Consider the following 26,613-nt stretch of genomic DNA (forward strand, 5'->3'; position numbering starts at 1 on the left):
TTATTAGTATTTATTAGTAAATTACTGGTTTATTTAAGACATTATTATATTTATTCATTTTATTCCATTGTTTTATTAATCAAGTATTTAAACAATTATTTAATATGAAATTTTATACGATTAAATTATAAATATTAAATTATTTTGAAAATTGACTAAACCAAACCCACCATAAGAAGAATTCAATTAAGTTTTTCTTCATTTTATCTTATAAAATGAAGTAATATAATAATTATCTATTATGGGATTTCAATTTAATTATTAAATTGTTCTAATCGAGTTATAATATGTTTCTATAATTATCGTGAATCAATTAAAAGTTATGCAACGAAGAAAAAAAAAATATTCGTAATTATAACATAAGAAGATTGATTGATTGCATATCGAGAAAAATGATGTTAAGAGTATTTAATTAAATGTTGGTTTTTATTCTTTCTTTTTTATTTGATGTGAAGCAAAGTTATATCATTTCAATTTATAAAATGACTGCGATGCAAGAAGAATCAACTGATTAATGACAATAACTTAAATTCAAAGTCATAATTAAAAAATACAAAAAACCTGTAATTTTTCCAAATTTAAACATATTTGAACGTTGTGTTGGTGTTGTCAGTGTGACGACACCAAGAAAAGACAATTACGTTTTGTATTAATTATTTTTCTTTTTATTATGTACAATAAAAACAAAGAAATGTAATATCGACTTGGTTATGTCAAAAACAAGTTAACGGTAAAAAAGTCATTATTTTGATTGAATGGTTTCAACGTTATTTAATTTTTCGCTTTATAAATTATATTCTCGTTCACTTTCTTTTTTAAGTTTACAAAAGTGACTGTATTAAAACGCCAAGAGCAGCGATTGACACACTTTTATTATTAAAACCAAAAGAAAAAAAAGGCAGCCCTTCGGGGAGTTACTATTATTGTTTTGATTGAATGATTTAGTAAGTTTTTTCATCTTTTTTTTATAAACATATATAAAAAATAATTAATAATAATAAAAAATGAAATAATGTAGACGTGAATAAAAATTATAGACACAAAAAGTAATTTTTCGTTGATTACATTACATGTGAACTAAGCAATAATTATGAGCAATAATGTAAGATAGTCAAATCTTTAAAAATTGTATAAAACACTTTTATCACAATAATGATACATATCATTAAAAACTGATTGATAAAAATAACATATGGTTCAATTGTAAAAATAAAAGTCTCGTCACCATTTTTTAAATTATGGTGAAAAGGATTGCATAATTTAAAAATATAGTGATGCATTTAGTTCTAAGTAAGTCACACAAGAAAAATACAGTTATATATTACATTAGATGTTATCTTAATATTTTATTGTATTTGTTATTTGAATAATAAAAAAATGACAAAATTATAAAATTCAATATATTTTTAATGATGTTGTTGTGTTTGAAATAACATAATTTTATAGTGCGAGTAACTTATATATATAAAACAAATCAAGCACTCTGTTTGATGTATCTGTGATTGTTATAGCAAATGTAAAACTTTGTGTTTTAAGTGTCTTGATTATTAATTTGATAATTTAATAGTTAAATTGTGGTTAATTTCATAGACTAATTGACTTGAAAATGTTAAAATAATTACAAATAATTGCAATTCAAAAGTTTGCTGTTTAACAGTAAATTTTTATCTATGGTCAATATAAGTAGCCAACTAACATGTCAAATGAATGTTCTTATCAATATTGGCAGTGCTTGTTTTGTTATTTAACAAAGAAAATGAGATTATTTTAATTTTTAATATTCAAGTAAAAAACTTGTTGTGTCTGTTAATAAAATAAATAATAAGTTATAGTTGTTTTCAATTATAGTATCTTAATTGTATTTTATTATTTATTGTTATTATTTGTTTGATTAACTTTGTATAGATTATGTTTACTATACTTTGTGTTTGCACCCATATTGTTTTTTAAGCGATTTACTCGTGACCAAAAAACGAAAATAAGTATAAAACACAAATAAAAAATAAACATTTTGTATTTTGTTTAGCCTTTAAACAACACATTTTTTAAAAAATAGAAAGTCTTTTATTTATTTATCAATGTTTTTCATAACCCGATTATTTGCTCAGTTATCAACAAAATTATTATTTCATAAAAATAATGGTATTTTTTTCAATTAAATTGCCACAAATTTTGTTTTTTTCTTGTTAATTTTGAAAACCAGAATTGTGCCGACCCATGAATGACATTACAATTACTTTTCTAATATGATAATGATAATAATCCTTAAATCAGAGTGTCCAAAAAAATGCACTTAAGTCCCAAGTTAAGGATTTTGGAGTAAAAATGACAAAAAAATTGGATTTTCGATCGATTTGATCAAAAAATAATTGATTTTTGAAAGAGACAAAAATAACCATAATTTATCCCGATAATTTACAACAAAATCCATAACATCTCGTTTGTATATTTTTCCCGAAATATTAAATTAAAAACAAACAAATTTAGAATAAAAAAATAAAAATAGTTTAAATGTTAAGCAAATTACTTAATCTACAAAACGTTTATGTACACAAGCTAAAACAATAACAAAAGACTTACCATATTACTTGAAATTTTTAAACATTCAAATATAAAAAAATAATTTATATGAGAAATTTTGAATAAAAATGATAAGAAAAATAAGAATTTCAAGATATAAATGAGAATTAAATCTTTTAATTGTTTGTTCTTGTCGTTTAATTATAATTAATAAAAATATTCAAGATCTAAAAAATCAATGGAAAAATCACCGAACAAACGCGACCCAACTTTAAAAAGAGGAAAAAAAAATATATTGAATTGTGTTAAGAAGTACTCTACAATACCATTATATGAAATCAAAAAAAAACTTATTACTTTTGTCCATTTTGTTTAAGATGTTTTATTTACAAGACCAACTTAAAACACAAGATGTATTGTTCTAAATATACAGAACCGAAGAACCAATTATTTTTTAATGATTTTCAAACACATACACAAAACTACATTGAAAAGGCAAAACTCTATTTTGAAAAAATACATCAACGAAACCTATCACACCCGTTCAAAACTTCAAATTCCGTCAACTTTGAAAATAATAAAACAACAATCGGACTTAATAAATGCAAATAATTGTTTTGAAAGTGAACAAGAACATAAAAACCAAGTGATTTCATTTCCGAAGAATGAACTTGTGTCTGATTTCTATAAACTAATTGGTTGTGACAAAACTTCAAAAATGTTATTTCAGAGCTAAAATCTCAATTGAGGTCAACTTCACATTCAAAAAGAGAAGAAAAAAACGCAACGTGTATTTAAGTAAATTTTTTTCTGTTTCCACCACAGAAATTGAAAATAAAACATCAATGTCGAAACAACAAATCAAAGCAGTTGAAACCATAGTTGGCAATTTTGCAAATTTATTTATGGATGAAAGTGTGTATAACAATTTAATGAAAAATATACACATTTCGTACAACAACACAATAAATATAATAAATTCATTAAGCAATGAAAACATGGTTGAAACAGAAAGATATTTTATGAACTGTGTGTGCTTTTCTTTGGCGTTTGACGGCACTAAAGAGAAAGGTAAAAAGTTCTGAGACTTATAGGAAGGTTTGCTTTTGAAGACCTCTCTGTTGCTCAAGTCACTCTTGTTATTGGAGAAATACACAAGAAGACCAATTCAGAAAATTTAAAAGAATGGGTATAACATCACTTAGAAACATTCAAAGCTCCAATAAAGAAATTGGTATTTTCCACACAAGATGGGGCCAGTGTTATGAGTAGTCTTGAAATGGGTATGGAGTTAAAATTGGAGAAGTCAAAAACAGAATGATTAAAATGGAAAATGAATTACAATTACAAAATAACTTGCATAATACAAAAGATTTTGATTTAATAGAAAATGTTTATATGTCTTTTTATTGTACGTGTCATAGATTGAATGTTGCCGAAGGTTATTTGTGGAAAACTCATGATGGTCAAATTGTACTCAAGTTTTTAAATTGTATATGTTCTGATAGTATTATTACAGAATGGAATAATTTTGAAAGTGAAAAAGGAGTGAAGTTTTGTAAAATACCCACTTTGTCAAATACAAGGTGGTTTTTCTATGAAAATTTGGTCAAATTTGTTTTATAAAATGTTTTAGAATTGGACAATTTTATTACTATAACAGGTTATGATTTAACAATTACTAATTGTCTTATTGAAAAACATAATGAAATAGTAAACCAAAAAAAACAATTTATATTATTTATTCATGGGAAAGAGAAAAGATTTGTTTGACTTAAAAGACCCGTTGTTTCTGTCGTTTCTGGGTTTATATTTAGACATTTTGAAACAAACGAAAATCGTTTGTGATACAATGCAAGAAAAATTTGGCATGATTTATGATGAAATTGATATGATAAATTTATTGATATTTGACATGGAAAAAAGGGAATATGATATTTCAATGGGTATATTTGATGATTTTCCAAATGTATTAAAATATTTATACTTTGATTCAAATGATTTAGTATGTGGTTGTGGAGCGGTGATTAGTGGATTTTTGGATGCACTTAAATTACGTTTTTGTAATATCACGACTGCAAAAACTGGTGCAAAAATAGAGAATTTAAATGAAGTCAGATTACTTTTAGATGAAAAACAAAATTTACAACCTTTCATTGATTGTTTTACTTTCCCTGAAAGGTATTTAAAAAACAAACAAATTAAAGTTGAAAGTGGATTTTTTGAAATTAACTCAGAACTTGAAAAAATTAAATTAATGATCGAACAAAATGGAAATAAAATAAATGAATTATTAAAGGAAAATTCTATTGAAACGTTTAATTTACTTGATGCGCTTGACTTATTTGGAACAGCAACATTTCCTTATTTGACTCAACTTGTACAAGTTTTAATATGTCTTATTCCAACCTCTTCATGTGTTGAATCACTTTTTTCTTATTATAGGTATTCATCAAAAATTAATATGAAAACAACAACTGTAAATAAAAGACTCAAATTGAAATATGCAACATCTACTGTGATAAAAATCAATACGCGCAAAAAGAAAAGTGAATAAGTTTTTGGTTGTGTTTACATCAATAAAAAACAATGATTTGTGTGTTTATTAACGCAAAAATGTGTTGATGCGCATGAATAATGTATCTTGGGTAATAAATTTTTACTCTTAATTGGTTTAATTTTTATCAGACAAATATATACATGTATTTGAATAACCAACAAATATCAATTATTTTTTTGTTTATTAAGTTGTATTATCAAAAAATAAAATTTTAAACCAATTGATAGTTTTTGTGGTGATTGTAGTTTTTATAATCTATTTTTATTTTTTTAATCAGTTCGTTTATCAAAACAATCAATTTGTTTTTTTTGACCTTTCCTTAACTTGGGACTTAGACGTTTTTTGGACACTCTGACTTTAATTGAAACAGATTATCAAATTAAAATTGTTGTCTTTTTTTTATTTCATTAAAAACAACAACATAATCAACACAACTAATAAACTCGACATTTTTGTCAATTATTGTTTGATAAGTAAAAAGCAATTCCAATGATCAAGTATTCCTTTTTGATTTAAAAAATGAATAAAAACACTCAAATTTGTATGATTTTATTCATTTTTTAAATCAAAAAGGAATATTGACCATAAAAACAAACATAATCGATTTATAAAAAAAATTCCAAATCTTCTTCAGATATTTTAAAATTTCTTGTTTTTTGCAAAAAGTTCTTCTGAAATTTATTGTTGTTTGCTTAAAAATTCAATGTTTAAAATAATTCAATATGGTGAATATAGTTTATATAATTCTACATTTCAAATGTTCAACATTTTATTTATTTACTTTTATCATTATAATATGGTATTAAGAAAAGTCTTTCAACTTTTATTACAAACGACAAAGAAAGTAAAACAGAAAAAAACTGACAAGAATAACTCATTATGTCAATTAAAGTTCAAAGATTTGTATTTGTTTGTGGTTTTTAAGATGAAAAAAATCAAATTTGTTCTTTCCTGTCGTTGTAAAATATTCAAACATGTGTATTCAAATAAAAATAATAAAGATCTGTTCTTTATTCATTTTAAGTATGAACAACTACTCTAGGAATTCATCTTTACCAAAAAAATCAAATGTTTTCAAATGTTTTCGTGATTCACAAGCAGCCGAACAAGCCGTCTTCATTGCTCTTCTTTCTCGACACTATTCAATTGAAATTAAACACCCCATCAAACGATCAACTGTGACAAATCAAGTCTTGAATGTATCATTAATCCACTTTGAACACGAAATCTTTAATGTTTCCGAATTTGTCGACGTCCGTTGTTCGTTGCTCAAAACAATTGATCTGGCGACTGGGTTCTCAGAGAAGTCCGCGCAACAACGGTTATCCAAAAATCGTATTGTCGAACAGCAACATTTTTTGATTGATATTTTGAGGGAACTCGGGTACTTTTGTTCTGGGTATATTTGTCAAGGAAAATTGATGACACGACCAGTTGAAATAGTTACAACTGTAGCTCGGGATAATGATATACTTTTACAATCAAAAGAAATTATTGAAAATGGAACTAAAATAGCAAAATTCATTGACCAAAAATTGAGTACAAACGAGGTCTTGTATATCGAAAAGGGCAGTTTCGAAATGAAGTGTCTTTTATCTTTGTAATAATATTTTGTATTTGTTTATCTTTGTTTATTAATGAAAATTTTGTTGTATTTTAGTTATTTTGTATATATTTATATGAATGTTAAAATTGTTTTTAATTGCGTATAGCGATTAACTGTATATAATTAAAAAATAAAAGTTACTTAGATCAGTTCTCAAGTTTCAATGTAATGACGTTTAAATATCATTATAACATTTATTTGTGTTATTTTTAAAATTTGTTATTAAGAAAGCAAAATTAAGCTTCTTATGTTTTGACTTGTTAAAAATTATGAAAATAATTTCGATTCGATGTTTTTCATGTGCTATGATGATACAATAAAGATCCAAACACTTGCTCGTGAAAGTGTTTGGCAATGGTTTACCCTCTCGTAACACACAAAAATGGTTTAGTGTGGTCTCCATGAGTGTAAAAAAGCTTTTTCGAAAGTATGACTCACCTCTACAAACACTGATACAAAAATGACAGTCAAGTGTAAAAAAGGTGCGTTTCGAGAAAACCAGTCGCTGGCACATTGTCAAAGTCCACCACACTAGACTAAATGTGAGGGTTAGTTAAATCTATAGGAAAAACACCACAAAAACAGGTGTTGTTTTCTGAAAAAAACTAGGAAAAGAAGAAATTATGTTTCTTTTCGAAAAGAAAGTTTTTAAGTTTTGATGAATTCGTGAAATTGTTAACTATATAACCTATTGTTGTCTGAACCAAAGAATGTTCATATTTTTTTTCATGAATAATTAAACGAATTTTTTGTCTTTATTTGACCTGGACGCGTTATAAAAGAAAAACAGGGTTCGAGGTTATAACAAATAATTTCTTTGCAACTTCTTAGCAAGAAAATCGGGACATTTAGAAGTAAAAAAAATATCCAGTTAATATTGCCAGGATTAAAGAAAACGATCATAATTGTTACCCACAAAAACAGTCAAAAAGTTTACACCAAGAAAACAAACGTTTTATCCAAATTTGTACCATCCATTAAAAATAGTAAGTTTAATTAGATAAAAATAAAATATTTTCAATTTTTTATTTGTTTCAGATACCAATTACAATAAAATGGAGTTGTTAAATGAATCTTAGCAGGAAGCCACCAAGAAAAATATACAAATTCGAAGAACAGTAAAAAAGAGTTGTGAGTTTCAACACAATTTGTAGTACAAATAATACTAAAAAATTGGGATATTTGAACATATTAATAATACAATTAATTTGTTAAATAACGGCACGATAACATTACTAATAAAGAAAATATTACCTCGACAACTAGGTTTCTGGAAAAGATTAATATGCAAATTGATCAAACTGTAACAACGTGTTATTTTTTTTAAACGTTATATATGTTTACAAAGAACTAATTAAATAGGTAGCAGAAAATCAATTTCAGCAAATAAAAAGTTCTATCTTTTTAGAAAATAAATTAAAATAATTAAAATAAATAATTGTTTTGAACTTTGGTTTTTAAAGACATTTTATTGCTATTTTCCCGAAAATGGAGTGTCATTAGCTGCGACAACTAAAAAAACTTGGCACACAAAGTATTTTCATAACCAAAGTCAAACATAGCCAAAGTGCTTCAAAACCATTAATAGAATAATGGTACTACCACAAAACAGCGAAATGCAAAAAACATACGCAAAAAACATCCTTTTTGGCCGTCTGTCGACCACACTTTTCACTTTTCAAAAGAATTCGAAAATGCCCCAAAGAAAATATGTAATTATGTCAGCCCTAAAATACCTCGTTTACTTCGTGAATTTCCCGTTATTTTAGATTAACTCACCGCGACTCTGTCTCAATAATCCATAATCCACACGTGGAGAAGACAGAGATTCCAAAGACACGCTTTTCAACTTCCAAAATAAGAAAAAAGACCCTCATATCCTTATGCGCTCGGCAATAAAAAATGTATTGAACCTAAAACGGCACTTTTGAGAAAATTGGAGTAACCCTCCACCCATCTCACCTCAGAAAGTTCTCTAATCTAAAAGTTCGAAGTAAAAAGCTATCGAAATTATAGTAAAAAAAACTTCATGAAGTAAGGGAATTCACCAGTTAAACCATATATTATAATTAAATAACTATAATAATGAACTATATAAAGCTATGGCGATCTAGTGGCAATCGTAAGTCTGAACGACAATGCTCTCCTCCATGATCGCTTTTCCTGCGTATGACACCCACCACCAGGCGTTCAAGTGTGTGTACTCCTTCCGTGAAATCCGAAACTACCAAAGCGAGCAAGAGTGCGTCTTACTTGCCCTTCTCAATCAGTTCTATGGACTCACCTTTACTCCACACAAAAAGCAGACACTCGTCACTGTTCCCTTCTTCAGAATTCTCACAATCAAAGACAAAGACACGATCTATTTTAAGGAACTTATTGAGAGACGGATTAACGAGAGACTCAACGCCGAAGTTGTTGAAGGTTCAAGTCTCAAAACGGCATTAAGAAGATGCGAAAATTATCGAATTGTTGACACAATTCATATCCTTGCAGACATGTTGGAGCTAAAGGGATTTGATTTTGATGTCCACTTGTCTACTGGAAAAAGAGGGACTTTAAAGGCTGAGTCGATCTTCGGTGTAAGAGACCAAACAGACTCTTTCTTGTTTGACCAAGAACAAATATCAAATTTAGGAGGGGAGATATCAAAATACCTACACTCCCTTGCCTCAACGGATGGCATCTGCACACTCGAAAAATGCGACACGACGATTAAAAGAATATTGAATCAGAAATGAAATAATTGTACTTTATGATTGATTTGGTTGTTTTCTTCTTGTTGTATTCGGCTTTTTTTGTGAAATTAATTTCGACTATTAAATTATTTTCTGTGCAAATTCCACCAAACATTTTTTGTTGAGGGTTGAAAAAGGAATTTGTGATGCAATTCGGTTTTACATGGAACAGCGTGGACCAACGTCATCTGTTTTTTGGTATTTTAATAAAACAATATTTTATAGTTTAGTTATTTAAGAATATAACAATTGTCCTACATTTTTGATGTGATATTTTTACTATATATATTAAATTGTTTTATTATATGATATTGTCAAAATGATTTAACAATATGTTTTTACAAGTAAAATTAAAAGTAAATTATAATGATTGTATTTTAAATAGTTAAGTTAATATTTAATTAAACTATAAAAAAAATTATTTATAATTTATTTTCACAATTGTAACAAATATTAATTCAATTTTTGTGATATACAGTTACGTAAACAAACTTTAGCCGGGTAATTGAACCTTAGCCCAAACAAAACTATATATATACCATAGTTTTATTAAACAAATTAACTATATAAAAATACAATTAATATGTTCTTTTAGTTAATGTTTTCAATATCTAAAAAAAGAACTACAATACTCAAATGCAAAATGTTGAACTAGAAACATTCTTTGATGCAATAAAGAAAACTGTTAAAGAAAACCAAATTGTTAAACCGTTCACTGTTCCCCCCAACAAAAACCAAAATAAAACAAGCAATCTCCAATAATCAAATGATGAAAAATGTCAAATTTCTATATGAAAAAAAATTAATAACAAAAGAAACAAAAGAAAAGGCCGTGAAGTTGGTGAATGATTTACTAGTGGATTCAAACTTGTATCAGTATAAATCAATGATTGAACAAATCAAATATATAAAAAGACAAAAGAAACAACCCAATGTTATAATTGGATCTCTCTTTGGAATCCAAAAAGGAGCAGTTTGAATCCATTTAAAACAAGAGATTACAGAACCGAAACATTTTACAAAAATATCAGAAGAAATGGACACCGCAATATCTGCACTTTTTAACTATTGCGAATCAAGACATCTAAGCGTTACTCCAACTTTGATTGATTCTGTCTGCCAGTCCGTTGATTGTATGTTTGAAATGACAAGAAAAGGAATCATATCACACATCAAAAAATACCATGGGTACAATACTAAAATTGCAAAACCCGAAGAAATAAAAAGGGTATTAACAAATTATAAAAATATTTTATTTAATTACATTGCTTTCTCTGATAAATTTAACGGTATATATTCTTCATTACTGTTTAACATTGATGAGATTGGATTCAATGAATGGTCCGACAAACATAATGAAACAGTCTTTACTAAAGGAGTTTCCAATGTTAAAGTCGGTATACCCAGAGCTTCGAAGAGAAGTACAATTATAGCTTGCATATCCGCAGATGGTTTGTTGTGTGTTCCAGCAGCAGTTGTACCAAACGTTTTTGTTGATCAGTTGGTTTATGCAAAATACCCATATTTGGATATTTATTCTTCAAAGACTGGATTTGTCAATCGACTCATTTTTAAGAATTGGATGTATAATACAATTTTGCCATATATTGTGAACCGAAGAGCATCTTTGGGATATCAATTTTATGAAATTGTTGTAATTTTAATGGACATTTTCACTGCCCATATTGATGACAACTTGCGTCAATTTTTTCTTGATAATTATATATTGTTTCATTTTTTCGAACCACATTCGAGCCATATTTGTCAACCTCTCGACCTTTGTTTATTTGGAGTCGTCAAAAAATGTAGTAGTAGTTCAACACCGATATTTAAAAACACGACAAATATAATAGTAACCACAAGATGTGAACAACCAACCAGTGCTTTTGTCTCTTCTAGCCAAATTCGAGAAGTCGAAGGAAGTGGTTTTGGAATTTTTGATTCATTGATTGATGAATGGGTCAAACAATTAGATGATCCACTTGCTAAAAAAGCAACAACACAACAAAGAGCAGAAAGGGTGAGTGTCATTACCGGACATCTCATGAAAATGATGAGAGTTATCGAAGAAAAAGCAACCAGAAAGAACGTTGAATCTTCTTTTGCGCGAGCTGGTTTCGTTGTTGTTACTGAAGGTTTAAACAATCGAGTATATGTAGACATAAGGTCTGCGATAATTTTCATGAACACAACAACAGTCAAGCCAACACCCGAAGAATTGGAGAAGTTAACGCCTCCAAAATCAACAACCACACTTGTTAGAGTACGGGAAGTGACCGAAGAAAGTCTAAAGATGTTAGAAGAAACATTAAATACAAATTTACATTAAAATTCAGTATTGGGCATTTCAAACAAACTTTGTGTTGTGCTTAAATGATACCTTCATGTTATAATTCGACTTTTTTGTGTTTTTTAGTTAATAGTTCAACAAATAAACTTGAGTTTTAAAAACAAATGTTTGGTTTTCCCGTTTTATTACTTGCGGCATATTTTGGGGCTAAGGTTTATTTTCTGAAATAAACGTTTTTTCGATTTTTTGAATTAAAAACCCATGTTTTTAAAGAAAATGACAAGTACTTACCCAGTAAAATTAAAAATAGATGGGCTAAAGTACATTTCTTGGGCTAAGGTTAATTTACCCAACTGTAGTTATTTAGCTTAATAATCTGTTAGAGAATAAATTTTAATACATTTGATAAAAAGTATTAAAATTTTTTTACAATTATAAAATGGTTTGTATGTTTTATATGTGTTTAAATTTAAAGAAAGACTCTATTACAACTCTGTTCTTATACATTCATTTTAACACCAAAAAGGATAAACGGAATGTTAAAAACGGTGAATTTTAAAGTCTTTTAGTAAAAACACTTATCACAGTCTTATTCCGACAATTTGAAATCGTGTAGATTCACAGTCTATCAAAATAAAATGAACAACTCTCTATCAAACCCTTCAAATTGAAATGTGTAAATTAAATAATTGAAAGACTCAAAGAATTTCCCAAAATAAAAGATTTGTAAATATTTGTAATATAATAAAAATAGAACTGTTTTAAAAATATAATCTTAACTTATTCGAACTTTTAATATCATTCAAATATTGTTGAAATGACACTTCGTCTTGTCAATTCCAACATTAGTCAGTCTTTTCAATTTGACAAAGACCCAATTTACGAAAACAGTACCGGTCAAATGAGTATTAACCGAGCTGTACGTCGAATGCCCAATGGTGATTTATGTCAATTCATGATCTACCGCATACAAACTGATCTTAACAATTCTTCCCTCAACACTGCTCTTCAAGCCCGAGCAGAGATTCTTAAAGTCAATCAAATGCACATTTACAACGAAAAGACAAAAATTTCAAAAATTCCGACACTGCGAGAAAAAGATCATCCCTATGTAATTAAGTGTTGTGGTGGCTTCTTCGCTTCACCCGTTTGTTTCTACTCCTTTAAAATCATTTGTTTCAATAGTATTAGATTTCTTATTAAAACAACTATTAACAAAGAGTACAACAACTTGGAGTTTTGGATCGTTTGCGAATATTCCACGAACACCACACTGCTCAGTTACATGAACAAAAACGAGCCGTTTTTCTCGGACGAAGTGCTGACAATCAGTTACGCTTTAGTCAAGATATTGAATTATTGTTACATCGAGTTTAGAGCACCGTATATCCACTTAATCCCTCAAAACATCTTTTTGGGCCGGAACCCAACATCCCCATTTCCTCAAGCAAAAATATCGCCTTACGCATTTATGCCCCATCGAGGACACGACGAGGCGGACGCGCAACCATTCATCTCAAATGATTTTCGAGCCGGTGTTCGTGCTGAAATAGTATCGGTGTGGTCGTTTGGTGTTATACTGTATCGGATGATCACTGGTGTAGTTCCGCGAGTCGACGAAAACTGTGTTATTTTAGAATCTGAATTAAAAGCAGTTGACCATCTCGAAGCAGCAAATTTGATCCGGCAATGTGTGAATGCCCCATTCCATCGTCCTTCACTTGAAGCACTACGCCGGCACCCATTTATTCAAGAGTGTCATCTCCACACAAAACTCCCAAAGATCGAACCCAATTTTGAGGTCTTGACTGTCATAGGGAAGGGGCAGTTTGGGAGTGTAGTGCACGCTGTTGACAAGAGAATTGGCATTAATGTAGCTATTAAAGAGAGTTTTGGAACACAATTGGCGTATTTACAAAAGGATGCAAGAACGATGAGAGCGTGTCATTGCCCACAATTGGTGGAATATTACGGGTACTTCCAATTGTCATACTCACTGAGCGCATCGTTCAACTCAACGTTTGGGGGGGTTTCCGACACACATGGGTATTTGGTTATGGAGTTGTGTTCGGGTGGGAACTTAGAGGAATATCTCATGCGATACCCTGGGAGTCTCCCAAGCAATTACATTCGATCATTTTTGAGAGATATTTCTCTGGGTTTGAGGTACCTCCACTTTGTCAAAGGACTTGTCCACAGAGACTTAAAACCAGAAAACATTTTGTTGTGTCCGTTTCAGCCGAACGAAATTCCACAAGTCAAAATCACTGATTACGGATTTAGTCGAGCTATTCTGGACGATAAACTCGCAAGCGAAAAGGGAAGTCTGTTGTTTGAAGCGCCTGAAATCATGAGACACGAAGTTTACTCGAGTAAAAGTGACTTGTATAGTCTTGGTATCATTTTGTATCATTTATGTACAAAGGCATGGCCCTTTGGCTGTCAAAAAGATTCTTTCTTCGAAGGAATGACTCTACGAAAAAGTGTGCAGTTTCCACCGTCCGTGTTCATTGAAGAATATCTCAAAGACTTGATGTGTAAATTAATAACTCATGAAGAGTCACAACGGATCGGGTGGAAGGAGTACTTTGTCCATCCTTACGTCCAAATATGTCTCTACGACAAGGAAGACACCAAAATGAGTTACAACAAGCACGAGATGTATTGTTTTAATTGATTGTATACATTTTATAATTTTTTTATATATAATAATAATAATATAATAAATAAAATAATATATATATATAATAAATTTATACCATTTAAATATACTATTTGTTAATAATTATTTTAATATACATTAGAGCTTCGTTCTTCTTTAGTAAAAATACTAATAAATGCCATATACAACCAACTGCAAATATTCGAATCAATAGATGTATCAAGCCTTTGGGTCTTTAACTGTTGGTTTTTCATATCTGAACAAACTGCACTGCCCTAGGAAGTTAACAGGGACATGAGTGACTACAATGTTCTGTGCGATCAAATGGTCTAAAATGACTCTGTTTTCAGTGTCTTCGCTTTGATACTTCAAGTCCCACTTCTTTACGTCGTGGTCAGTAACGCCGTGTCGTTGTAAAAGTTCCTTCTTCATCGCACTTTCTCCTCCATAATCTTTAGCAAACATTTTCATATTACCCATCAAATAGAATTGCTTCTTCGCTCCAAGAGCAGCAGCTTGTCGATTCAAGTAAGTGTTCACCGCAATTTCTTTTTGCTGTGCAAAGTCCTCAACAGAGTACAACCAGATCCCTGGGGATGTAGTTGTCCCAAATGAAAGTAAACACCCAAGGTTCTTGTCAGCTTCTTTCATCACGTACTTCGCCTTTTCATTACTAAAAGTGACAACCTTGTCAATGGACGAGTCTTTAGGCCACGGGGCTCTCAAGCATCCCATCAACACATCATGCAGAGTGTATGAGAACCCTCCGATCTTATACGCAAACTTCTTGAAATTGCTCATCATATCTTTGAACTCGACGTTTGGTCGATGTTTCCAATACATCAACCCGTGGAGTAACATGATGTGGTAGACGTTCAACCAAAACGGTTCGTTCTCCCCAGTCTTGAGCTTTTCTAAGTCGACAACAGCAAGCTCGGAGGCTTGTTGTTCAAACAATTTAACACCAGCCAAGTTGTCTAATGTGATCAACTCAATGTGGTAGTCGAAGCAACGCCCGTAGAACCCGGATCTCAAGTACAACTGAATGACCGAGTACAAGACACTTCTTGCAACTTCAAGTGGGTCTCGTGTTGTTTCCTTGACAACTTCCATCTCTGGGTTGATATTGAAAAATTCTCTTTGTGAAGGGTATTGAATGAGGTGATCAACAATTCTGTTGAAGTTCTTGAAATTGAGCGACGTGTGATAAATTGGGTACCACACAGGGGCTTTGACTCTTTTAGGATTCTCACTACTTTCAGTCTCAGCAAGAAGTGCCTTAGGTGCGTCTACGTCTGGGTCTGTTGCAATAGATTTTGGAATTGGAGGGACTTTCTCTGGATCGACAATATCGTCGGGGATGTCGGAACGAACTCCAACTTGGCAGAATGGGATCTCTTGTTCCAAAGATGGTGCAGTGGAGACGTCCTCGAAGTTCAAAATCACTTTGAAGTTGGGTGCAAGTTGTTTAGCGTCTTTGAACCCCTTGTCCAACTCCATCTTTGAGAACTCAAGATGGTTGTCGTGGATGAACCAAGTGTTAAACCAAATGTTGAATATGCCACCTTTCGACGTTGAAAACTCAAGTTTAATATCGCCGTGTAACGTGACTGGATCAATTGGGAACGCACTTCCATCAGTCCCAAATCTCTCATCGCCTTCTATCGACCGCATCTTCCAGTCCCAAGCACACATCGCCTCGCGTGTCGTCACATTTGGATTCTCCTCTTTGAGCTCCGCAAGCACCTCATCATACAACTTCATGTACTCCTCTTCCTTCATTTTGATTTTTGACTCTTTGAGTGGCTTAAACGTCAATTTTCTGGAGTTGGTGAGCGACTTCTCACAGACAAATTCAGTGAAGGTAGACACCTTCACAAAGATTTCATCAGAGATCTTTGGAGTTGGAATCATCTCGATTTTAGTCATCTTGACCGTTCTATCTCCAACAGTGAATTTGTGTTTAAGTGAAGCGCTCCAGTAGTTTATGTACTTCAGTTGCGATGGGATAGTAACACCCTTCTTATTGAAAGTTCGAGCAGTACCGTAGAAATCGATGGCCTCGTGTGCATTTAAAGCGTCAAGCATATACACCAAGAACGCGGCAGACATAAGTCCTGTTCTACCCTTACCAGCTTTGCAGTGAAGTGCAATGACATTGAGTGGGTCGGCCGACAAATACTCGTCGACGTCCTTACAGAGTTGTGGAATGATTCTGAACTCAGGCGCGTTGTGATCGTCAAAAGGGAAGTACTCATACTCGCCTTTGATTTTCGACTCTCCATCGTACGGCTTTTCTCTACAAAAGTTGTAGACCTTATAATGTCCCTTGTGGAATGTTTCGAAGAACTGGAGGACATCAACCAATGGGTTTCTATAGGCAGCCTCAAACTTCTCAGAAGGGAAGCCCATAGCAATAATCCGTGGTGTGATATAACTCAAATCAAGGTCAAACCCAAATTGTTGGTATCGGCGTTTTTCCTTGGACACTGCTTCTCGAATGACGTTCGCCATTATTCTTTGTTGTTTTTAAGTTCAAAGATAGACCTATATTTTTTTGCTAAATCTTAATATTCCTCTTCATCTCTGGTTTGCCAATTTTTCTGCTTGAAATATGAGTTCTGTTGTGTGTTTTCTTCTCTTGTTTCCCGGTTTTCGCAAGTTAATACATGGGTTGTCCTTATTCGACTTCCTGCTTTTTTCAAGAAGAAAAACATTTTTTCTAATTCTAATTCTATATGCGTTGTGTTACATAGCGGCGTATTGGTAAAAGTCACTTTTCTTATGTATTGAAATACATCAATAACTTCTCAAATAAGACTGATCTAACACAACTTATCGAATAATTCAATTTGAAAATGTAACCAAACGCAATGAATGCCGACAATGAAAGAAGTTTTTGGGGAAGGATATGCGTTTTTAGAAATTCGCTTTTTTGCACCAAAAAAAAGGTAAAAACTTGGGGTGCTAAAGATAGCAACTAACTTCTATTTTTCAATAAACACCGAGTTGTATAAAACATTTTGATATTTTCCCACTTCTTTCCTTTAATTATACTTGAAATAATAATAATAACGACTAATGCTGATTTATATTGTTTCAAAAAGTTGAAAAAATAAAACACTTAAAGTTCAATTTTTGACGTTTTCTCGGTTAAAAAGTTCGTTAATGTTTCTTCAGTCCTCTGGCCTTGGAATGGTATTGGTTCTTTTCCTGGGGTGAATAGCAATAAAGTTGGGTATGAAGAAACAGAAAACTTGGAGCAAATGTGCGGGCAAGCATCGCAGTTAACTTCGGCAAACTGCACTTTTGACGTTCGCGACACATTCTCAAAAACCGGTTTCAATTTTCTGCAGTGCCCACACCACGGCGCATAAAACTTGATGAAGAGTGGTTCCTTTAAAGTGGAGAAAACATTACTGTCGTCATTTTTACACATATCAATAACATTAATTGGCTTGATGTCTTCCATTTCAATATTCACTTTAGCAAGAGTCTGTTTCAAAGAGTCTGTGCTGAGTTTGGACACGATATATTCTTCTGTCGCTGTTTTGACTGTTAATAGTGGCAACGTGTGTATAGAATTTGTTTCACAATAGTCTTCATATTCTTCGCAGTCTAGACTGCCAACTTCTATAGTTAGTCGCCTTGATATCTCTTCATATGTTGATAAAAAGTTTTTGTAGTTGTCACCATAAGCGACGTAGTAAAGAACAACACGAATCTTTGGGTCTTTAAATGTTTTGGGTGTGAATTCGTGAACGACTGCAGTACAAAGTGAAAACAAAAGGAAAAATACCATCCTATTTTGAAGTTTTTGGTCTTTAATAAAGTTCGTTTTAAATGGAAGTTTCAAAAATTATTTATAATATCAACTATATTATGTAATATTTTATATCATTTAGAACTTAATAAAAAAAGTTGTTGTTTTATTAGTTTATTTAATTGTTTTATTAATAAAGATTATTATAACATAATTAATTATTATAATAATATAAATTAAAAAGAAATGGTATTTGAACACAATTTGTATTATGGTCTGGTCATTTTTTTTTTTTTTAAAATAAGTTCTGGAAAAAGACCAGAAGTCTTTGTAATGATATTTTAATGGGCTGTCCTCTAATAAACGGGAATACAACCTAACAAGAGGAAGTGTTCCCGAAAGTCGGAGATATTCAAAAACGATTACTAGAAATAATATTTATATTTAAAACAATGATAAATGGTAAAATAACCACAAGTAATAGAAAGTGAGACAATTGAGGTGAACTGGACAGAGTCTTGTCCTCTTAAACAAAACACAAAACTGTGAAAGACAAAATAACATGGCAGAACCAATCCAACTCACTGACGGCGCTCAACTCAAAGAAAAGATTGCAAGCGGTGTTGCTGTCGTTCAATTTCATGCAACATGGTGCAAGGACTGCATCTATGTCAAGCCACTTTACAGAAAATTGGTCAAAGAATCCAAGAACTCAGTCTGCATCGATGTCGATGTCGACAAAGCGCCACAACTGAAAGCAGAGTACAAAGTTGCACATGTCCCAACATTCATCCTTTACCATAATGGTGTTGAGCAGCAGAGAATTGTCGAGCCAAAGTACGAGCAATTAGAGGACTTCATGTCAGTTGCTGCTAAACTTTAACTCATTTATACCACTCATTGTTAGTTATTTAACTATAATTATTCTATACAAATTATATACAAAATTATAATACAAATTATTATAATAAATAGTTCAAACATTGTAAATGAATTTATAGTATTATAATAATATAAATACTATTATTTATAATATCTTAAATATTCGAGCTCTGAGTCTAAGAAATCAGAACGCAAGTTCTAACTATCAATTATTTTCAGTTCTGTTTTAAACCAAGAATGTATTATATGAAATAATAACAGTGACATGATATTCAAATTAATGGGAAATAATACTGATTTGATAAGTTTGTAAAAAACAGTGCAAAAGGAAAATTAATGATCTTGAAATTTCAAATGAACGCTCTTCTTGTCCTCCTTATTGCCTTCGCTAGTGCGAGTTCTGAAGGATTGGTCTCCTTGACCGCTGAAACCTTCCCAACTTACAAAGCCAGTGGAAAGACCATGTTTGTTATTCAATTCTTAAAGTGTTTATCGCTCCTATATATATTTATAATACTTTTATAAATAGGATTATATAATAGTATTATTAATTATAAAATGTATTGGTATTAACATTGAAGCTTGGTGAAATTCTTTGCTCCATGGTGCGGACACTGCAAAAGACTCGCCCCAACTTATGTTGAGCTTGCTACTGCTATGAAAGAAAACGAAAACGTTGTCATCGCTGAAGTTAATTGCGACGACAACAGAGAGATCTGCACTGCCAACGGCGTCAGAGGATTCCCAACAGTCCAATTGTTCAACGGTGAAGCCGAACCAGTCAAGTACCAAGGACCAAGAACTTTGGAAGACCTCAAAAAGTTTGTCTTGGACAACGTCCCAGCCAAGCAGTGAATGAAATTATTAAACAATCGTTCTCTATATTTAACCATTCTTTTTAATACACTTTATTATTGTTTTACTATTTTATAAACCCTTTAGGTGAAAAGTTGTAATTAATTATGGAATTAATTCTATAATAAAAATAATACACTATTAATACATGACACGTCATTTCAGTTAGAAAAAAATAATAAGTTATAGTAAAAATATTATAAACCAAATTATTAAATTGGATAGAAACAAGAATCAATAAAAGAATCAAAAGACACATTCTGCAAGGGAATAAGACAACCTTGTTGTTACTAAAAAAACTGGGTGTCACAATAAAGAAACGATGAGAGAGTTAAGTTGCGATATATTGAAGTCGTTGATGTCGAAAGACATTTCATTGTTTTCGTTGTCCATTTTGATTCCTAATTCCATTAGTTTGTGTGCTAATAACTTCATCTTATCTGGTCCAGCACTTTGAACGAGTTTTCCAAATTGAGACTTTAAGTGGTTGAGTTGAGTTTCGTTGGGGAAACTCAGTGGCTCAAGTAAAACGTCAATTGGAAACATTTGCTTGCGATCAGCAGAATTTATACTTTGCATGACCTTTTCAAACATTTGAGACTCGAGTTGTTGGTTGTCGTAAATGTTTGTTTGCATTGCCTTTGTGTTGCGTATCATCATTTGAATTTCTCCGACTTTTTGAATGACTTCATCGGCGATTTCTGTGGCGACCTCACCCTTCATTAAACGTTTTGCGTCTTCGTGGGGGTTCATCTGAATGCGCTGGAATAACCTGAATTTGTCCTCGCGCGAGAAATTTGGGTTTCGATAGAACCTCCCAACTAATGTTACAAAAGCGATGACTAACTCATCCATGGATTTTGTGTTGAAAACCAATTCGTAGTTGCCTTCAAGCACTTTTTGCATCTCGGGCATTGAAAGAAAATACATTTTTACTGATGTCAAAAAATCGGCGCGGGCTTCGGGGTCGCGCATTACACTGTCTTTGCTGGAATTTGATGAGTTACTGTCTTTGCTCTGTGTCTCGGAAGTGATTGAAAAAGACGTTGGTGACATCAAAGGAATGTTCATCATCTGTATATTTTTTATTTCTTTATATTTTTTCGATGAATATTTGAAAGTTTGGTGACTTTCACCAACCAAAATCACCAAACGATTAATGAAATAAACTTATAGAATCGGGTGTTCTTATTCTTTTTTTATTAAAAGTTGAATTGAATTTATTATTTCGAATAAAAAATAAATGGATAATCCCGAAAAGATGGGTAAACAAGAGGAATTTTTGAACAACTCCAAAATTATATTTGTTATAAATCTAATTAAAACAAATAGTAAAAATAATATCGTTATTTAATTTGTTGGAAATTTGGTTCTTGTTGTTTATTAGAAAAATATTATTATAATTAAATTGAACTTTATAAAAATTACAAATTTCAATTTTAATTGACAACTAGTGTAGTCGAAACCGATTCCGGAATCAAAAAATATTCGGGAATATTTTTAACCTCGGTTCGGGAACATCCTGATTCCCAAACTTAAAATTGGTGTGTTCCCGAACACACAAGTTCCCGAACTTCATAAAAAAAATATTCCCAAACTTTTGATTCCGGAACATGACGGTTCCCGAACCGATTCCGGAATCACCAGTATTATATTAAAATTTTATTTATAAGCAAACTAAAAAAATAACAACTTTATTTTAATATTAAAATTGATAGATTTGTATAATAATATCTTTGTAAGTGTTTTATCCATTTGTATCACTATTCAACAAGAAATCAATTTTTATATTATATTGGATATAAGTACAGTAAAAAGTGTTTATTTGTGGGTTTGCCATGGATTCGGTAGTATATTCTATTCACTTTTTAATTCAAAAAATTAATGAAAGATTTTATTTTTAAGAAATAAATATATTTATATTAATAATATTTAAATTATTATAAAAAATATAATATAAAGTTTTACAAGTATAGTCGGGTGATAAAGGGGGTTAATTTGGGACAGAAGTAGTTAATTTGAGTAAAAAACTATAAAATATAATTTATTTAACCATAAAAGTATTAGAAGGGTTTTTTCAATTAACTACTTTGAAAATAATAAAAGAAAACCATAACTTTCTATTTTTGATATTATTCAATCTTTGAAAACAATGGAAGAAGAAGAGAAAGGAACCCTTGATGAAATAACCACAGGCAATCAACATAAAAAAGCAATTTAAATACAAGAAACCAGTTTAAAAACTGTATTTCAATATATTCACGATGTATATGGTTAAAATGCCAGAGTTTAATGAATTAACAACAGTGTCAATTTTTGAAAGTGTCAGGGAATCACTGAAAAATCATCATTTGTTATTTCAATCTTTCGTTGTTGAACCATTTCCATTGAGAAAAGATAAGAGAAAGACCATTTTAACATAAAAACAATTGGAGTTGAAAAAGAGCAGAAAAGAAATGAAACAAAGGAAAAAACAAAGGAAAAATTCTTTAACAAAACAAGTTTCAGACAAACCATAAAAAGTGCTGCGTTTTAGACTTCCACATTTTTTAAGTAAACAAATTGAGGTGTTTTTGTTTATTTTTGAAATAGAAATTTATAATTATTCAATTTATAATCATTTAAAATAAAAAACGATAATTTATATTATTATTTTAATTTTATGTTTATTTTGACCTTTAAATAGATTTTTTAAAAATTATAGTTTCAAAATTATATTTATCAAAATTAACTACCTTTGTCCCTTTTTAATGCCATTTATCCCCCGACTATAATGAATTAAAATAAATATAATTATTTTTAATAAAACAATTATACTTGAGTTTCAATGAGATCTTTTATATTGTAAAACGGCAGTAAAAACAAATAAAAATACTATAATATTCCGATAAAAAAGACTGATTATGTTATCGAAATTGTTTTTATCGACATAAAATGAAAGTAATTTAACAATAATTTCCGATTAAACAACACTAAAACAGCAGTGTATAACTGAAAGGCCAAAAACTTCTCAAAATAAATTTAACTTTTGATTTAATATATCATTAATGATTGTTTAGTAAGCAAATTACTTAGATATAAACAAAACGTTGATTAATACAATTGATCACATTAAGTTTGAATTGTCTAAACAATTTGACACGTTCTGAATAAATGAATGTTTGTAATTATTATAATACACGCGGTTTTCTTCATTGACAAACAAAGAATAATCATCCAATTTTTCTTCTAATAAAGTAATTGGATCAATAACACCGAGAATATTGCTTTCATTTTGGAATTGAATTGGCATTGCATTTTCTACATAAATATCAGCAATTTGAGAGGGGTTTATAACTCTTTCACTCTCGGGCATTTCTACAGTTTGGTATAATTCAATTAAAGATTCATAGGGGGAATCTTGAATAAAAAGAAGTTCATTGAGTTTTTCATGTAATCCGGTGTGTTTGAAACAATTGACTATACAATTAACTGAAACACAACACCAACTCGATTTGATAAATCTTAATGCATCAACAATTTGTATTTTTTCAATACCAACAATCAATTTTGATGTATTAAAAATAACAGAGGGAAAAACAGACTTGATGAACTGTATTGATTCGGTTGCAAGTTTCGCTATATATTCCTGTTGGCCTATTTCGTTGCATTTTAACAAAAACGCATTCTTCTTGTTTTCAGTGCATTCCAAAAGTGCTCTGTTAATTTCAACTTTTTTCTTTCGATAAGCGCGTTTTTTTGAATGGATTGCATATGAATATAATAACTTATATAATGTTTACGGTAATGTCTTTTAAAGCTTGATATTATGCCTTGATCAAGAGGTTGTAATTTGGCTGTAGTATTTGGTGGGTAAAATTCGATATGGATGTTTGATGGTGTAAATAAAAGTTTATGTGTTGGTGCGTTGTCGACAAGTAATAAAATGTGTCGATTGGTTTCTTTTAATTCTTCATTCCATTCGGTGATGTACTCTTCCCATATGGCAACTGACATCCAACTACTTGGTTGAGTTTTGTACGACAATTCCATGACATCAAGTAAAGACTTGGAACAACCGCGTGGCATTTTTGCAGAGTGTATAACAAGAGGGTGTCTTTTTGAGTCCCCGAAGAATTGCAACAAAACAAGACTGTTATCCGTTCTTTGCTATCTTGAAGAGTTTTAAGACATGTTTTATTTGTCAATGAACGGGATGGCAATTTTCTATAAAATAAACCAGTCTCATCCGCGTTAAACACGTCGTCATTTGGGTACTGTTCTATCATTCTTTGCAATTCATTTATACAATCAACACAGCCACTCAAGTCAACAAGATCCTCATGACCAACAGAAATTTTGTACTGTAATTTTTCCTTTTTCTTGAACCGTCTGACGAAGCCTTTAACATCTTTTAATTTATCAGACTGTTTATGTTCCTCGAGAATTGCTGCAACTTTTGCTTGTAATACATAGTCATCAATAAAACTACCTGAACACAAAGAATCACTGACATAATTTTGTAGTTCTGGGTACACTATTTTTACAATTTCAGAGTTAAGTACATGTTTTATTTCTTTGACTTCTCTTGTGTTATAAGCTTGGAGTTGTTTGATATTAAACTGATACTCTGGGAATTCCACTTTAAGAATATTTTGAATTTTTTCCCAGAAGTCTTTCTTTTTGTTAATTGTCTGTTCTGTATACAACTCTTTTATTCTGTAATGAGCCTCCTTTGAAATGTTTTTGTACCGTGTACTTCTTGGTGGACGAGACATGTGTAAAAGATCTAATCTCAAAAATATTTACATTTTTTTAATTAAAAGATAAAGAAAAACTACTATATTTTACATGAACATACTAAATAATTACTTGTTACAAATTAAATTTTAAAAAATGTATTTATAATTTAGTTTATTTATTTATTAAGTATTTATATATCTAACTCTGTAAACATTATTTTTTGTTAAATATTTTAATATTTTTTATATGTTGTTCAAATGTATTTTTTATTAAAAGAACTTAAAAATAATTAATTAATGAAACTAATATTTGCTTTAAATTTTAGTTCAAATGATTTTTTAAAAATAATTTTTTTTATAAAAAAAAGTGTACTTAAATTCAAGGTTCTAGAGCAAAATAATTATTTGTGGATTTTGCATTTGATTGGTCCATTGACCCACAAATAGACGTAACCCACAAATATAAAAACCCACAAAAAGACACCTTTTACTGTATGTAAGTTTTAATTCTGTGTTAAAATTGTTCATTGCAATAATAATTATTTTTTGTTTTAATTTATAATCAGTGTTATTACATGTATTTACATTACAAAAAAAACATGTTGTATTATTGTTGTTTATTTTAATGAGAATTTAGTAATTTACAAAGTAACATTTTAATCAAATGCTGTAATACCATTTTAAAAAGTTTTTTTAAATAAAGTTTTTTACAATTCTTAATTATAATTTTCAATGTAGTTGAAATACATTATTTTATTTTTATTGTAGATAACTTTAAAAATCCAACTTTACTTGATAAAAATCATCATAAAATAATCATCATTTGTATATATTTACAGATGGACAAAAAACATAATCATTTTTCAATTACTTCGACTTGATTTTCTTGATTTCAATTATATTAATATAATTAAATGTACTGTACTGTTAACTATGAATGCTGAATATACCCATTTGATACTTTTTTGTTCGAAGGGGTAATAAGTATTAAACTTCCTTTGTTTTAATATTAATAACTATTAGAACAGTATAAAGTTGTATTAATATAGAAGTGTTTTTTATCCAAACCGTATCAACAAAAGTTTTCAATAACAATGTTGATATTGGTGTAATTAAACAATTAAATAATGTCCGTTTTGTAATTATTATAATTAAAACAAATTGTTATAAAATTTCACAAATTATATTCAATGATCAAGAATTTGTTTATAATAAACTTCTTCTATTTAACAGAAAAACAAATAGAGAATTATATTTATTGTAATACATCTGTTTTTAAATTAATACGTTTAAAATTGCGTTTGTATATTGACATCTTTGTTGTTTAAACAGTTTAAAATAATATAATCAAAAGCCAAAAAAATAAAAAATTCAACTGTAAAAGTCCAACAATTAAATAAATATAGAATGAACATTTATTTATATACAATTATTTTTAATATATAACAGGTTAAACAAAAATATAATATGTAATTTAAATATTTATTTTGTTATTTAACACTTATAAAACCGAAACATGCAAAAAACAAGTTTTTTTAATTTTCTTTTCCCAAATAACAATTTTGCCAAAAGGTATAATCGAAAAAAATATTTTTTGGATGTGATTTTTTGGAAATAATTAATTAAATTAATTCAATGTCGGGAAGAGTTTTAATTTAGTTTTTTATGTTTTTATTCTTAAAAGTATGGAATGTGAACAACCTGAAGAACCAGAATATTTCTCAAGTGATGACGAAGCTGAAAAAAATGTTAACATTAATTTTGGAGAAGAGATAATATGTCCTCAAAATAGTTATGAAAAACATGTTATTTTTGAACCCCAACACGTATTAGATAATCCTAATAAAATTGTTAAAAATTGGGAAATAATTGATCCAGTTTTTGGGGAAGCAGATTTTTCAAAAATGAACCAAAATTACAGAAAAACTGAAATTATTGGTATTTTTTCTAAAGAAATTGAATGTTTTGAAAAAATTATAACTCCCGATTTTTTGGACTTGATTGTGGCAGGAACAA

At 30.0% G+C, this 26,613-nt stretch overlaps 8 protein-coding genes across 8 annotated transcripts; 5 read left to right on the forward strand and 3 right to left on the reverse strand.

Annotated features, from left to right (window-relative positions):
* Window positions 1–6,054: 6,054 nt before the first annotated feature.
* Window positions 6,055–6,684, forward strand: EIN_381710 (hypothetical protein; the record flags this gene model as incomplete). Its single annotated transcript, XM_004258917.1, has 1 exon — window positions 6,055–6,684. The coding sequence occupies one exon, from the start codon at window positions 6,055–6,057 to the stop codon at window positions 6,682–6,684; it is 630 nt and encodes a 209-aa protein (XP_004258965.1).
* A 2,140-nt stretch (window positions 6,685–8,824) lies between these two features.
* On the forward strand, window positions 8,825–9,427 carry EIN_381720 (hypothetical protein; the record flags this gene model as incomplete). Its single annotated transcript, XM_004258918.1, has 1 exon — window positions 8,825–9,427. One exon carries the CDS (start codon window positions 8,825–8,827, stop codon window positions 9,425–9,427), a length of 603 nt encoding a protein of 200 aa, XP_004258966.1.
* Window positions 9,428–12,615: 3,188 nt separating this feature from the next.
* Window positions 12,616–14,391, forward strand: EIN_381730 (mitogen-activated protein kinase kinase, putative; the record flags this gene model as incomplete). Its single annotated transcript, XM_004258919.1, has 2 exons — window positions 12,616–12,861; window positions 12,937–14,391. 2 exons carry the CDS (start codon window positions 12,616–12,618, stop codon window positions 14,389–14,391), a joined length of 1,701 nt encoding a protein of 566 aa, XP_004258967.1.
* A 204-nt stretch (window positions 14,392–14,595) lies between these two features.
* EIN_381740 (phosphatidylinositol-3,4,5-trisphosphate 3-phosphatase and dual-specificity protein phosphatase PTEN, putative) lies at window positions 14,596–16,890 on the reverse strand (the record flags this gene model as incomplete). The annotated part of the gene is made up of 1 exon (XM_004258920.1): window positions 14,596–16,890. The coding sequence occupies one exon, from the start codon at window positions 16,888–16,890 to the stop codon at window positions 14,596–14,598; it is 2,295 nt and encodes a 764-aa protein (XP_004258968.1).
* A 610-nt stretch (window positions 16,891–17,500) lies between these two features.
* Window positions 17,501–18,178, reverse strand: EIN_381750 (protein disulfide-isomerase tigA precursor, putative; the record flags this gene model as incomplete). Its single annotated transcript, XM_004258921.1, has 1 exon — window positions 17,501–18,178. The coding sequence occupies one exon, from the start codon at window positions 18,176–18,178 to the stop codon at window positions 17,501–17,503; it is 678 nt and encodes a 225-aa protein (XP_004258969.1).
* A 523-nt stretch (window positions 18,179–18,701) lies between these two features.
* EIN_381760 (thioredoxin H-type, putative) lies at window positions 18,702–19,022 on the forward strand (the record flags this gene model as incomplete). The annotated part of the gene is made up of 1 exon (XM_004258922.1): window positions 18,702–19,022. The coding sequence occupies one exon, from the start codon at window positions 18,702–18,704 to the stop codon at window positions 19,020–19,022; it is 321 nt and encodes a 106-aa protein (XP_004258970.1).
* Window positions 19,023–19,375: 353 nt separating this feature from the next.
* On the forward strand, window positions 19,376–19,876 carry EIN_381770 (protein disulfide isomerase, putative; the record flags this gene model as incomplete). The annotated part of the gene is made up of 2 exons (XM_004258923.1): window positions 19,376–19,485; window positions 19,603–19,876. The coding sequence occupies 2 exons, from the start codon at window positions 19,376–19,378 to the stop codon at window positions 19,874–19,876; spliced, it is 384 nt and encodes a 127-aa protein (XP_004258971.1).
* A 306-nt stretch (window positions 19,877–20,182) lies between these two features.
* On the reverse strand, window positions 20,183–20,851 carry EIN_381780 (hypothetical protein; the record flags this gene model as incomplete). Its single annotated transcript, XM_004258924.1, has 1 exon — window positions 20,183–20,851. One exon carries the CDS (start codon window positions 20,849–20,851, stop codon window positions 20,183–20,185), a length of 669 nt encoding a protein of 222 aa, XP_004258972.1.
* Window positions 20,852–26,613: the final 5,762 nt, after the last annotated feature.

Source organism: Entamoeba invadens (assembly GCF_000330505.1).
Source record: "Entamoeba invadens IP1 unplaced genomic scaffold scaff_1105074725225, whole genome shotgun sequence".
Lineage (NCBI taxonomy): Eukaryota > Evosea > Mastigamoebida > Endamoebidae > Entamoeba > Entamoeba invadens.